This window comes from Hippopotamus amphibius, chromosome 5, assembly GCF_030028045.1.
Source record: "Hippopotamus amphibius kiboko isolate mHipAmp2 chromosome 5, mHipAmp2.hap2, whole genome shotgun sequence".
In the NCBI taxonomy this organism is placed as follows: domain Eukaryota; kingdom Metazoa; phylum Chordata; class Mammalia; order Artiodactyla; family Hippopotamidae; genus Hippopotamus; species Hippopotamus amphibius.
This window is the reverse complement of record NC_080190.1, coordinates 121,858,502-121,873,007: the sequence shown is the minus strand read 5'-3', so window position 1 is coordinate 121,873,007 and position 14,506 is coordinate 121,858,502. Positions and strand designations below refer to the sequence as shown.

The window sequence follows — 14,506 nt, the reverse complement described above, 5'->3', positions numbered from 1 at the left end:
ATGCCTGGCCCATAATAAGTATTTAGGTTTTATTGTTGCTGTGCTGCTGCTGTTGTTAATATTTTTACCATCATATCATCGCGGCAATAATAATAATACTATTTCTACTGCTACTGAACTTTCCCCCCAAAACGGCAGGATGGCGTCCTGAGTCACTTTACTTTTGGTGTGGCCCAATGATGCTCTCAGGTGTTACTGAACTATTAGGCCCTTTTAGGTTGATACTGTTTGTTTGTTTTCTGTCTTCTCATCACAGCCTGCTTTCCTGTTCCTCCTCATTTCAGTTTTTCTGCTTCTCAGCAAACCAATCACCAATTCTTCCTGTCACCAACTATATGACTTTCTTCTTTTCTTCTTGCCATGTTCCTTTTTCCTTACTCTCATTTACTCAGTGTAATTTTATGGTTTTATGTGAGCGGGAATGAGCTCTCTCAGCCATCTATTCAACGGAAGCCCTTGTTCTCACAGGGAAACCAACCAAGCACCGTACACTGTCTGTGAGTCTCCACGGCCCAGGGACAGCCTGCCATGAGGAAAACAGCGTCCCGAGAGTTTACTAGACCTCACCAGAGGCACTGCCATGCCCTCTGCAGCCGTGGCACCAACCCTATGAGGTAGCAATTATCCCACTTTGAAGGATGAGGGGCTTGAGGAACTTTGCTAAAGCCACACGGCTGATAAATGCAACTGCAGGACCCAAACCTGACAACAAAATACAGAACGATGAGGACAGAGAGTCTACTTTAGAGACGGTGTCAGGGAGGCCACATTTTGGTCTGATAAGATGTGAAGACAGGAATACACACATGTACACACTAACAGAAAGAGAACAAGCCAAAGACCCCACAGTAGAGACAGGCCTGGCAATTACAAGGACAAAGGAGAAGGCCCTCTCCGAGGGGAGAGAGGGACCAGGCCCACACAAGGCAAAGTGAGCTCAGCCACATCAAACAGGGAGCGTAGAGGAGCAAAGATGGAAACAGGGAGCCAAGCGGATGGGAAGAGGGGACAGTGGCAGCTGACACACTGCAGAAGCCAAAATACATTTTGGAGGCAAAGCTGAAGGGATCAGCTGATGGATTACATGAGGGGAGAAGAGGAGAGAGAAGTCAAGGAAAACTCCCAGGATTTTAGCTGCAGCAACTAAGTGGACAGGGAGACCATTAACTAAAATATCAACGACTGGAATAAGAGGAAAACATTTGGGGTGGGGAGCAGGGGAGCTGTGAGATGGAGTGGAATCAAGAATTCAGTTTTAGGAACATTTTAAGTCTGGGATACCCATAAAACACGCAAACAGAGATACGAATATGCAGTTAGATAACGCAGGAGCTTAGATGAGAGGTCAGGGCTGTAGATATACATTCAGAAGCGATATTTAATATTCAAATAATATTTAAAGCCATGGCCTGTGATTTTCTAAGGAGAAAATCTTGATAAAGAAGAGGTCCAAGGAACGCAGGTGCCAGACTGGATTCCTCCCTCGCTCTGTCTGGCTTCCTGCACCCACCCACTTAAATGTCTACCACGCCCCCACCTCCTTCTCCCCCCACCGTTGGTGACATTTAGTTTGACCAACCGTCTCGACTCACTTGGGTCACCAGGACAACCACCCATGTGATCACCCTGCTGACATTTCGTCCACCTCATTTTTCATGCCACACACAGAATACACAACACTCCTTCACACCTACCAATGGTTTCAACTCCTCTTAGGATCAAGTAACAATATCCTTCCACTCATCTCTCCACCTGTGTCCAGGTCCTTTTGGCCTCTGGACTTTCACATATGCCACGCCCTTTGCTTAAAACTCTTTGCTAACATTTGCCTGGCAAAGCACCACACCGTCCTCCAGCTCCTACATCAATACACCATTTTCCCCAGGAAGCCTCTGCTAACCCCACAGAGCATCGTGTGTTTCACCATCCCAGCACTTACCTCATCATATTGAAATCAATCATGTATTGAGATTGCACCATCCTTGTGTTAGGTTGAAATTAAAAAATAAAAAGATGTAGGAAGAGAAAGCCTGCGTTTGCTCATACAGGCAGACACTAGATGAGAAGAAATTAGTAATAGAAGGACACAGGCTCCTAGACCATTAGCAGCCTGGGGCAAAACCCTACAATTCAGCCAAAGCTGGTCTCCCCAGTGGAGCACAGATGGAGTTGGATGGGATGCTTTACATGTAACCCCCAAATACCTAAGACTGAATAAGATACTTTAGCCAGCCTGCGAAAGCCCAATTTAAATGATAGGGAATTCTGTTTGTCTTTAAGAAACATTATTTTTTTCCTCTAGGCCTACCTTCAGCTTACACCAAACCACTGGAAATATTAGGATACCATCTGTTCTGCCCTCTTCAAAACCCTTCTGTTACATTTTGGGGTTATACTCTCTGCTTTTATCAACAGATGCTTCAAGAAACAGCCCTATAATATCTTAAAACACTGGTTTCTAGAGCATCATTTGATATTCTCTGTACAGAACTTAAGAAACTTTTTAGATGTAAGAGCTGGGAAAATGCTTTATATTCTCTAAGTAAACAGCATGTTTACTTCTTCACTGGTAATATGACCTACATAATTAAAAGTGTCTCCTTTTTGCTTTGGCAGTCACCCAGGCATTCAGTGTAAACTGAGGGCTGAAGACAGCTCCAAGAGAGCCCATTCCAGCTCGCTTGGTCCTGTTCTGTTCCCCTCCTCCCCGCTGCCGATGTATTGGTTCTTGATGTGTCATTGGTCTTCATTTGTTTATTCTCTTAACAATAAAATGGGGTAAAATAAAACGACTGTAGTGTTATTATAGAAATACTTCTCCTCTAATGACTTTTTAAAAAAGCCCAAACACTCAACTAATATTTGCACTTTAAAATAATGTCCAAGTCATTTTATGTAATTAACCATTATTTTAGTAACACATGAAACAGATTTTAATTCATACCATGCTCTGTGTATACCGTTTCATCAAGAAGTGACTGAACTTGTTCTTGTACTTCATCTTCAACATTCTGAGGCCCTAAAATAATTAAAACATAACTAAGTAGAAAAAATCTAGACATTAATGTAGAATATGAAATATGACCTCCATATATACACATTAAAATGAATACATTGGACTAATCAACTATGCACTCTTTTCATATCAGCTTAGTCCTTTGTTTATGTTGGCAAATATGGTAGATATTTAAAACTGGTTTTATTTTGATAGCAGATATAACTTCTCCATAAGATTTTAAAACATAGGAAACCCATTCAGGTGCAGATTTTCCTTTAAAAAAAAAAAAACCCACTCAGAGCAAAATTATTTCAGTTTCTAGTTAACAAAATGCACACTAACGGCAGAAAAAGGAAATGGGAATGGCAAAGCTTTCGGAAAAGGAAGTATTGGGAAATAAAGAAAAAATGAAGAAGAAGGGGTCAACATACATTCAAGTACATGGTCAACCACTGTCTTTCCCAACAGTCAGGAGAAAGGGCCCCCTGGCTGGTGTGAGGGCTGGGATGGCTGGCTGTCCGCTCCCAAACGGTGTCAGGAAGCATGAGCAGAGGACCTTACATGACCATTCTCTCCTCTCAGCTTTGGAGACCCTCATATGACAGTCACATCCACAGATTCAAACAGATGTAAATTACAGACACGAACAACATTAGTAATGACACTGTGACTACACTGTGGCGCTCATCTGATTATCAGGCTTATTGCAACATCACACAACAAACAAGAAGGTATAATTACACGGACACTATTACAAGTTTTCCGTCTAACAGACATCATCTATGTTCACTAAATAAAGTAGCACCAGACTCAGTATCATGAAGGCCTTCACGTGAGATAATGCCAACGACATCAGTTATACTAACAAGCTTAATCTTCAACAATAAAAACATAAGTTAATTTGAACTTCAGGTTGGAAAAACACGTAAGATCCTATTTTGCTAATTATGCTACAAAACCATTTCTAAAGCACACAGAGTGCCTTCTATTTTTATAGATGTTTCTATTTCACAAACTACTTTTATACATATTCTCATAGAATTACAGGAAAGCCTGCCAATCTGTTCTTCCTTCACACAATGCCCACAATAGCTTTCCAGCTGAGTTCCCAGTTTCATAACTGCTGACAGCACCAACCACAGAAAATATAACGTGAGTAAAGAGAAGTGGAGATTGGCACTCTGTTCTTCTGCTTAACCCTTTAATGGCTTCCTTTGCCTGAAAAGATGAAAATCTAAGCCCCTTGGAGCCTCAGAAGGAAATACAAGACCTTCACAATCTAGCCTTCACATGCCTCTCTAGAATCATGTGCTCCCAGCATGGGCTTTGAACTTGGTGAGTGCACCGTGCTGTTTCATCTTTCCATGAGTCTCTGATGTCCTTCCCTTCCCCTGAGGAGGGTTAAAAGGTTAAAAAAATAAATAAATAAAAAATAAAAGCCAGGCTGCAATGAGTTAGTGTAAAATGCAATGACTAAGTGCAAAATAAGGCAAAGAAGCAGCTGCAAATTATTCTTTCAAAAGTGTGGCTAGTACACCAAGGAGAAGGACTGCAGGGCGGGTAGAAAGAACTGTAGGGATCAAGGGGGGAGGTTATTTTTGTTTTAATGAGAGACATGTACCTCTGTTTATAGAACAGGTGGGTAGTCAGAGAAGACAGAAGGTAAATACCTTCTCAAAAGGAAGATTGAGAAGGCAACATTTAAACTAAACAAAATATCACCAAAAAGTTGAAAAGGATATGAGTTGATAACAAACTGAAGGACTTAGGAGGACAGGTTATCAGTAATATGCAAAAAGTAATATTAACAAAGAATAACAAAGGGAATAGAGAAAGCAAATGGTACATTTCGGAGTAAGTACAAGCTCTGAAGAACAAGGTTTTTTAAAATTCTACATTAGTTTAGTACAAAGTACAATTTGAGGTGCCAAACCCAAATACACATTTAAATTCTAAAACTTAAAGAAAAATAAAATCACCCTTGCTCCAAAGCCATGGTATGATTACAATTCTACAGGAATACAAGAGACAGGAAATTCTCCCAGGATGATCAGAGCAACAACAAAAAATGACAGCAACATATCGATCTTTATGAAAAGAAAGGTAGGAAAATCAAACAGTATTCACCAGCACACAGTGATAAAATCAGCCCTGGACTCGGTAACTAAGCTGCCAGTAAATACGCAGTGTCATACCTAACACTTCCAGTAGGTGGCACAGTGAAACCAAATGTTTGAGAACTACGGGGTTAAACGAAAAATGTGCAGAAATTAAACAGTACTTTGCAACAAAAATCAAAGCATAAATAGGAAATGATAGAAATGGAATCAAATTTCATTTATCAATTTATTAACAGGTGTCAGGAGTTTTCATCCCACGGGTCACAGGCCCTTGAGTGACTAAGGAAAGACTTGAAGTGATCTATGAATTCATGCAGATGTAAAACAGGCTTCACAGATGATCACAACGTGGGAAGTCTTTGTTAGGGATGGGAGACTCATACTGAAAAGAATGGGAACCCAGTAGACCTACTCTATTAAATAACGTGACAGACAAGGACAAAACTAGTATACAGTACGTGTCTAATTTTACTTTCAATGTAACACGGCACAGTAGTCCTGGACTTGGAATCAAGAAACGTAGCATTTAGTTCATGATGTTTCTAACCCTGATCTCGGACAAGGAGAAACCTCCTGTGCCTTGAATTCTTGATCTCAAAAATTAAAATGGTCCTGTGTAAATTTTTTCTAGAAAAAAAAAGTTTGCTATAAAATTTCAGAAGACAAGAAGAAAAAGTATTTCATTATTCTGCAAACATTGCGAAACAAAATTATGGGTAAAACTTGACTCTGGAAACTGCTACGTGGGATACCTGGCGGCTGAGGTGCACCTGGTCAGAATTTGAGGAAAGCTTACCTGGCCCCTCCAGCACCTGATCGTCCAGCCAAGAGTACAGCTCGGCCTCTTCTGGTGGGACTGTTGGCTTTGGAGCAGATCTTTCTTTAAGGCCTGCATTTTTATTCACAAAGTTAACTTAAGGTTCTCTTCTTTTGAAAAAAATTTTGACACGTTAAACCAAGTAACATAATATTTCCAAACACTTCATCAATACTGCCAGTAACTCAAAGTTTCCCAGACTTTATACTACATGAAAATGTTGATATGCTTAAAAACTGAAGTAGGAAAAGAGTCTGTTCTTTAACTTCACTTGGGCCTTTGACATCTCTTTACCTAAATTAACTTTGCATTTAAAAAATAATAATAAATCGTTGTTTAAATATTCACAAATCTCTAAAATATAAAGTCACACACAAAAAAGCAAAGCAAAATAAAAAGTCATGTCTGAACTTGCCAAAAGAAGTTCAGTATGAGTTCAGTCTCCTCTCGTGTTCATAAGTGACTAATTAACTTCTAAGTCTTGAACTCCGAATTCAGCAGTAAGACAACTAAGATGCACTGGAACTTTCTACTGTTATTTGCCTGCACTCCATATTTTGATTTATATATAATTAATTATTTTTCTTGAAAACCATACTTAAACATGAGAGGAAAAACTCCATACCTTACTATGTGCAATCTTCTAAAGGTACTATGAGCAATTATATTATTCCATAAAAAAATACGCCAAAAAAATTCTTTTGATTTTCTTTTTGTCTTAAGGAAAATAAGACATCAGGGTAAATTAACATGAAAGATGATTTCTAAAGTCAATGCTGGTCTAAAATCTATTATACTGCTAGTTCTTTGATATTTTATTTGTAACACATTAAAATACATCCTCAATTAAATACAACTATTTAGAAAACTAAATTAGATTGTCATGAGCCTGATGATTTCATTTACCAAACCATGGGCTCTTCGCTACCTCACTGAGAATCTTGTAGCAAGAGTAGATATTAAAGAGCGTGTGCTCTTGCATGTCAATAGCTGGAGTGAAAAGGTCAGGACCTTCATACAATTCAATGTAGATATACTATTGTAGTCTGGAAAATCCTCATTTCAGTATTGTTTACTCTCCTGTTTTGGTTCTTTTTCTTTTCCCTTATTATTCCCTTTTCTATATCTCTTTATTTTTCTCTCACTGACAAAAGCACCCTCCCAATTGCCTCTCCCAAATCCTAAAAAGACATTGAAACAGTTTCATAGGACCCCATCTCACCATTTATATTTCCTCTAGTTACTTATTTCTGATATGACTTACCCAAAAAACCTAACATTAGAAAACAAACACCAACACATACAGTCGTGTTCTACTCCTAACTATACATTCCAGAGAAAGCATACACAAATAGGTACAGATTCTAACTATAGCTCACTTTCAGGGCGTAAGGGTAAGAGATGAAGGCCTGTTAAAACATATCACATCTCAAATTCCAAATTCAGGGCTGCAAACCCCCATGCCCCTTTCCACTTAAATAACCCATGCTGACATCTCTCAACTGTTACTGGAACAGGTATGGACTCATTCATGGCTAAGTTTTGCTGACTGAATAGGATAGTCTTCAGAATCAAGTCATTTATCTTTGCACTCTCAGCATCTCAGAAAACACCTGGCACATAGCAGGTGCTCAATAAACACACGCAAAAGGGCTGAGCACACCCGATGTGTGACTGCTCTGCTCTTTAAATGGCTGCAGACTCTGCAGGGCCAAGGCTCTAGCTGCACCAGCGTGGCTTAGGGCTGTAGAGCAGGCAAGGGGACTCACATCAATTTCCCTGCTACTATCTACCAACAAGATGCCTATTTGTACTCTAGCAGCATCCACCATTTCAGCACCACATGCCTAATTTGCCAGGACAGTCCCAGTTTATGTCTTTTGTCCTGGTATAATTATTTCACTCTCAAAAGCGTCTCAGTTTGGATGAAAAATTAGGGTCATTCTTCACTAATCCCATCTGCAGCAGGCTCTCAAAACTGTGCTCCATGGGTTCAATAAGCAGTAAAACATTCCCTCATGAAACAATAAAGATTGAAGCTGCCTGAAAATCTTGTTCTTATTGGGTTTCGAGAAAAGTTTCATTTGAAAAAAATTTTGATGCTAAAAGTGCTTGAAAACTACTAGTACATCAATATCCAGACCCACAATGCCGCTAAGAACCAACGTTCTCTACGTCAGCTAGGAGTTATTTGTCTCTAAAATTGAAATTGTAAAATGTGAAAAACAACAGGAGAAAGCAAAAGCACACGACGAGAGAAAATACTGAGCAGTTTTCTTTTCTGTCCAAAGTGGCAGCTGAGCTGAGTTGTAAATTTACTGACACCTGGTCACAGCTATTTTCCAGAGGTAAAATCAGTGCAAAAATAAACTATTCTGTCAACTTCAAAGAAGCTGAAGATCATATTAACACATCTCCTTCCCTAGACCCTTATAAACTTTTTAATATTTAACAAAAACACATTCTAGAATAATTCGTATTGTTTTGATAACCCACATGGAAGCTTTTACTCTGGTGTTTCCAAAATGATTTTTGTTGCCCGAGTCCATTTTAGCCCATGAATCCACGAATAAGTATTCCCCAGAAAATAGTGGTAAATCCATGTCTCACGCAAGATTTTAGGCCAAAAGTAATCAAAAATTAAACAAGAAAAATAAATACATATAAGGCAAAGGAAAGGTTTTCAAACTGGATTTATTATGAGGTACACATGGCAAGGAGAGAGCACTGAAATAAATATTCAAAATCAGGTTATGAAATGAAGTTTTGATGTTGCTAGGGCTGCAAATAACAAAACACCAACTCACACTGGCTTGAGCAAGAAGGAAATTTATTACTTAACAGCAAGTCGCTGACTCTCAGCATGGCTTCATCTTCAGAACGGCAATCAGGGGCCCCCAGCTGCAAGCTCCTATTTCAGACAAGACGATGTCCCGAAGAAGACGATGTCTCCTAGGCTTGAGGAAATCTTTTCTGGAAGTTCTCACCATTCTTTCCTTTCAGTTTTAACAGTCAAAACCAGAACCCACTCCCATTCCTACACTGGCAAGAGCAGCAGGATGACCACAATTGCTTGACAGTAATTATCTAGGGTTGAATGAACATCGTAAGCCGACCGCAAGAGCTCTTGCATGATTTGGAAAATCAACTAATTCCCTTAAAATATATCTTGCTTTTAGTTCTTTGGGCACATGACACAAATTAGGAAAAAAAATTTTAAATGTTTACATTTAATAAATGTATAATTTTTCCTCCAATTTTAATTAAAAAATGGAATAAGTTACAGAAAGTAAATAAAATGAGCACTTTACATCAACCATTCATAGCAAATTGAATTACCTGATACAATTACTCTAGCCCAACATCAGCTTACTTTATTCACTGCTACCCGACCACACCTGACCATAATGGGAAAGAATAAATGGATTTTCTTCCCATAAATACGTAACAGTTTAAAAGTTACTAAGTTGCATATTGCATTCATTCATTCAACAAATATTTAGCACCTACTAACAGCAAGGCATTGTTCTACAGAAAACCAACATACAAAACCCCTACCTCCCATAGGAAGGGATCAATTAAGAAGATAAGAAACATGAACTCTTTAGAGTATATCAGGTGAGGAAAGTGGCAGGCCCTTAGGGAAAGGGTGCAGGACTACTGACAATGAACTGAGGAGGAAAGGACTGACTGATAAGACTGGAACAGATTCCTGAAGGACATCAGGGATGTGGCCCTGTGAGTTACACCCGGGAAGAGTCTCCAGGTAAAGCTCTGGACCAGCCAAGTACAGAATTCCTCAGCGGGGAGGGTGCTGGGAGTGAGGAAGGACCAGGGGGCCCACAGCTGGAGAGGACAGGGCTGAGGATCAGAAAGGTCCTGGGCACCCGGCTCTTACTCTGAGTGAGAGTGAAGGATTCACTTTTCAAAATAATTATATACAGTACAAACTGCTTCCTCAACAAAATATGGAAAAGTAAGGATTATACACAGTATGACGCTTCACAGGGTTTGATATACTTAGCCCATAAAAGCTAAGACATTTAAAAAATTAGTTTCTCAATCGTTGATTTACTAATTCAGTGGTGCATGAGAGTAATAAAAATGTTGATCTTACCCATCAGGTTACTCCAGCTGCTGTGATTCATGCAGGGAAGTGCTCAGCACTGCTACTGCCTCACATGCAAGCAGTCTAACAGTAAAAACCAATACACCCCAAGAATAACCCTGACAGGTACATGAAACTTGAGAAATCTTCTGGGAAATCAATAAACCAGAAAGGCACACATACTAATCGGCCATGTTAATCCTCGCTGTTGTCCCTGCCTTGTATAATCAGCAGGTACAATCTTGGCAGGTGTCCCAAGAGCAGCCCTACTGCAAGGAACCATAAGAGCTTCCCCTGACATACTGTAAGAGACATTCCAGATTCAAATCATCTTCACACGACTCCAGATGGACAGATTTCAGGAAAAGGATGACATAAGTCTCCAAAGAATTAAACCCTGCCAGAAAGATTCCAAAGAGCCTGGTTTCAGGACCAGTGGAGGGACTCCACAAAGACTGGAATGAGTGGACTCAGTTTAACATCTCACAACAGGAGACCGTGTGTAGGAGCTCAGGTACATGAACGGAGAGGGCTGCCTCTGAATTCCATTTGAATCACATCTTGAGCATATTATCACTGCTACACCTTTGGTCTCCACAAGGACAGAAAGCAGATAAAATAGGACCTCCTCAGAAGGGTTTTAAGAATTAAATGAGATAATTTAAGAATTAAATGAGATAATTTAAACCCAACAAATTTTCCCCATCAGTTAATGTTTTCCTTTATTTCTTCTAAAGAAACAAATCCACTCCTGTCCTTGCACACATACACACAAAATGAACACAGCAACTTACAAGGAGGTTAAAACAATTACTGAAGAAGCTTCTGGGTTTTTCTTTAAAAACAATATTTTTCACCTTTCTGATATTACTAACAGTGTATACAGACCTAAAATATATTTTATATGTTAACCATTCAATAAACATACACTGAATGGCTGTTATTGTCAGTTACTATGATAGGAACTGGACATAAATCATAGTCTGATAACAAAGTCCAGGAATGAAACAAGGTGATGTGTGATCATTGAAAGGCACACAGTCCAACCACCTGGGAGGATCAGAGAAAGTGAGTGCAGATGTGATGACTCAGCTGGATCCTCAAGAGAGGCAGAAGGCGGCCCACCACAGAGTGGGACACACTGTAGGCAGAGGGGAAGTGGGCAGTACTAGCAAATGCCCCGTTTATTTTTTCCCCTGTGCCCTGTTTATCTCAGAGCATCTCATTGTAGGGACTGTATCCTCAGGGCCTGGAACAGCCACCAGTACACTGCAGATACTCTGAATATTTCTTCAGGGAATCAATAAATGGGAAACAGAGATGACACAGCATGTGGGTTTTTAATTCCCTATCAAAAGCAACACAGAAACTTCAAGTATATGCCTTCCTCTAACCTCTTAGGATAGAAGAGAAGAAATGTTTGACACAGGAAGAAGTGACAGACAGACCTCTATGATGTATAGATGCTAATAAAGAGTGCTACATACATAGATGAAGTGAAATCAAATGAGGTATGAAATAAGAACAAAGAAAATAGATGATTTTCTGCTCTGTGGGGCTTAGAAAATGGAAGCTTTTGCAGAAATTGATTTCTATGTAAAAATGACATCCCAAACTGGTAATAAACATCTAGTTCATGTGGTTTTATCTCCAGGCAAATGGAGGAGGTAGGGCATGACACTAAAGATTGTTACTGAGAATTTTTTCCAAGTACCCCAAACAAGATTTCCATGAGAATAAGCCTTCTGGGTCTACTATGTGATACTCACCTTTCAGTTTCCTAAGAACAAAGTCTTTCTTCTTAGATAGAACCAGAAGAAAATGTAAGGAGCTTAACAACAAAATAAATGTCATTCACCTGATAACTAAATGGCAGTATTTATCAAACAGCAATATTCTCTGACATTCCTCTAATTGCCTAAGGTCATGTTGACCAAGGGTTGGGATGAGTTCTCTCTATTCCCACGGCTCTCTGAGATACCCACTCAGGCTCATCCCATTCAACCCTTCATGTCTGGACATGGGCAGGAGGCACAGGGTGAGGGGGAGAGAGGGGAAAACAATTCCATAAGCTGCCGGCCTTTGGTGCAGATGAAGTCCAAGGTATAAATATTCACTATGTGACCTGCCCTGCAACTAGCCCCACTTCTTCTGGTAAAAGCACACTAATTTGTGTTGAGAGACTGGTTTTCCATCATCCCCCAGTTTCAAGGGTGGCACTCACATGCCCATGGTCTTGCAGCCACAGCTTTGTGACCCATCCCCCACTCTGTAAGTATTAGGAGTAAATATCAGCACAGTGGACTCCAGCCTGCCTGAGAAGGAAGGCCACCTCCTGAGAGAGTCCAAAGATGGAGAGAGAGAGGTTCAGACCACTGTCTGAGCCCCCAGGGCTAGCATAACCAAATGACAAAAACCTGGGCTTTAAAGTTACGTGAGCCAATCAATGTTTTTGGTCCACATTAGCTAATTTGAATGAATTCACACGTTACCAAAAGAATTCTGGAAAATACTTAGAAGTGAAACTAAATGTGTTCCTAATATCCTGAGGAAGAATATGCCTTTTCCATAGAAACACAGTTACACTGAGACTTGCAAAACTGGGAATTAGGAATTGAATAGGTTTTTGTGGACCATAAAATTGCTTCTATGGAAAAATGTGTTCTGAGTACAAAGCAAACTTATAAATAAGTTTTTCACTATCAGACTGGTTGTGAAATTTCTCAATTATACCGTATACTTAAGACTACACTTTATTTCTTCATAACTTTTTTCTAGGCTTTGCATTTCACAGCTTGTGTTTCCATGTTGTAACAGTATCCTTTACATAACTAAGCATTCTTGTGGCTTTATACATATGTAACATTTAGAATTACTTTTATTTGCTTCCCTCAAGGATCTCCTTAGAACAAAGGAGGACCCAGTACACCATTTCACAAAGATACATTAGTTACAAAGAATAAAGAACTTAAGTATTTGTCTAAAAATCTATTGATAAAAGTAGGAGTGGGAATTATAGCCCCACTGCTTCCAAACTTTTAACAACTGACGGAACCAACTTGGTAGAATTATTCCCATTATTCTGCCCAAGGAAAGGAAAGCATGAGTGCCAACCATGTACCAGCAGCTCATGCACAGGTAATGCCAGCTGCTCCCACAACCACCTGAGGGAAAGGAGAGGAAAACCAGCATTTCCAAGATGCATTTTATAGTGAACTCAGTAATCAATTTGGAGAATTGTTACCAACCAGCATTAACAGAAGGAACAGTGGAGGACGCAGGAGAAGGAATAAAAGTCTGGAGACACAGCCTAAATCAGCAGACCCACTTCATGGAAAATGACATTTACAGTTAAAATTTTTTCCCCTTTGGCCGAGCAGCATGTGGGACCTAAGTTCCCCATCCAGGAATGGGACCTGTGCCCCCTGCAGTGGAAGCGTGGAGTCCTAACCACTGGACCACCAGGGAAGTCCCAAACAATTAACGTTTGAAATCATACTTGTTTACTATCCTTGTTTTCTAATGGAAGTATATACAGGAGTCCTTATTACCCAAGTATTTATTATGAGACCCTCTTAAGTTACAAAGTTGGATGACTACACTACAAAATACTCTCCATGAGCCAATCACTGGCCAAGTTAATTCCCCAGGATTAACTCAAACTTGCATGCTGACAGATTTACGACAATTTCTTTACCACTTTCTCCCTCATTTTGAAATGTTGTAGAACTCTATACACAATGCAAATCATCCATAAAGTAAAACTGAAAATCTTGTGAAAAAAAAAATGAGATTTCAAATAGTTGATTACAAGCAATGTCAGAAATAACTGAAATTCACACACAAAGCCATTAACCAATGAAACACAGAAGTTACATATCACAACTACTGAAGGAAAAAAAAATCAGTGATGATAAAGTGCTTCCAGAGAGAGTATTTTGAACACTAAAGGATATGAGAGTCCTGGAAAAACTGATAGGCTCTCAAATATTATTGTAAAACTGACATCTTTATGATGACTGCGACTCACAAGGGACATGTTATCATACAAAGTTAAAGAAAAATTATGTCAAGAATGTCATTTTATAGAATTCTATGCATCATCTCAGTGTAACTTAAGGAATCTGTTAGTGGTATAACAAAATACACTTATGTTCAGTATTTAATTTTCACTTTTCAGGATTTTTTCTGACTCCCAACTACTTCAAATTATGAAATTTTTGTTCCTGTTTTTAGTTGACATTCCAAAAGGGTGACCTTTCTGGTTTTAATTATCCTTACATAACAATATAAAGCAGCAGACTATAGAAATAACTATGTACTGAATAAAAAAGAAAGTAAAACTAAGAAAGCAAGCATAATTTTAACCCACTAATCATGATCAAAAACATATCTTGCACTAAGTTTTTTAGGTGAATGGTAAGTGCCAATGCAGCTGGGTGAAGTGTCACCTCAATGTCAAT

The 14,506-nt window shown here is 39.3% G+C and overlaps 1 protein-coding gene across 4 annotated transcripts in view; it reads right to left on the bottom strand.

Annotated features, from left to right (window-relative positions):
* The window catches only part of ASPH (aspartate beta-hydroxylase), a 202,329-nt gene that overhangs the window by 132,587 nt on the left and 55,236 nt on the right, over positions 1-14,506 (bottom strand). For all 4 annotated transcript variants that reach the window (XM_057736092.1, XM_057736089.1, XM_057736090.1 and 1 more), the window contains 2 exons: positions 5,915-6,007; positions 2,945-3,019 (listed from right to left, as the gene is read on the bottom strand). In XM_057736092.1, the coding sequence (XP_057592075.1) occupies positions 2,945-3,019; positions 5,915-6,007 (168 nt within the window). The remainder of the gene's footprint in view (positions 1-2,944; positions 3,020-5,914; positions 6,008-14,506) is intronic.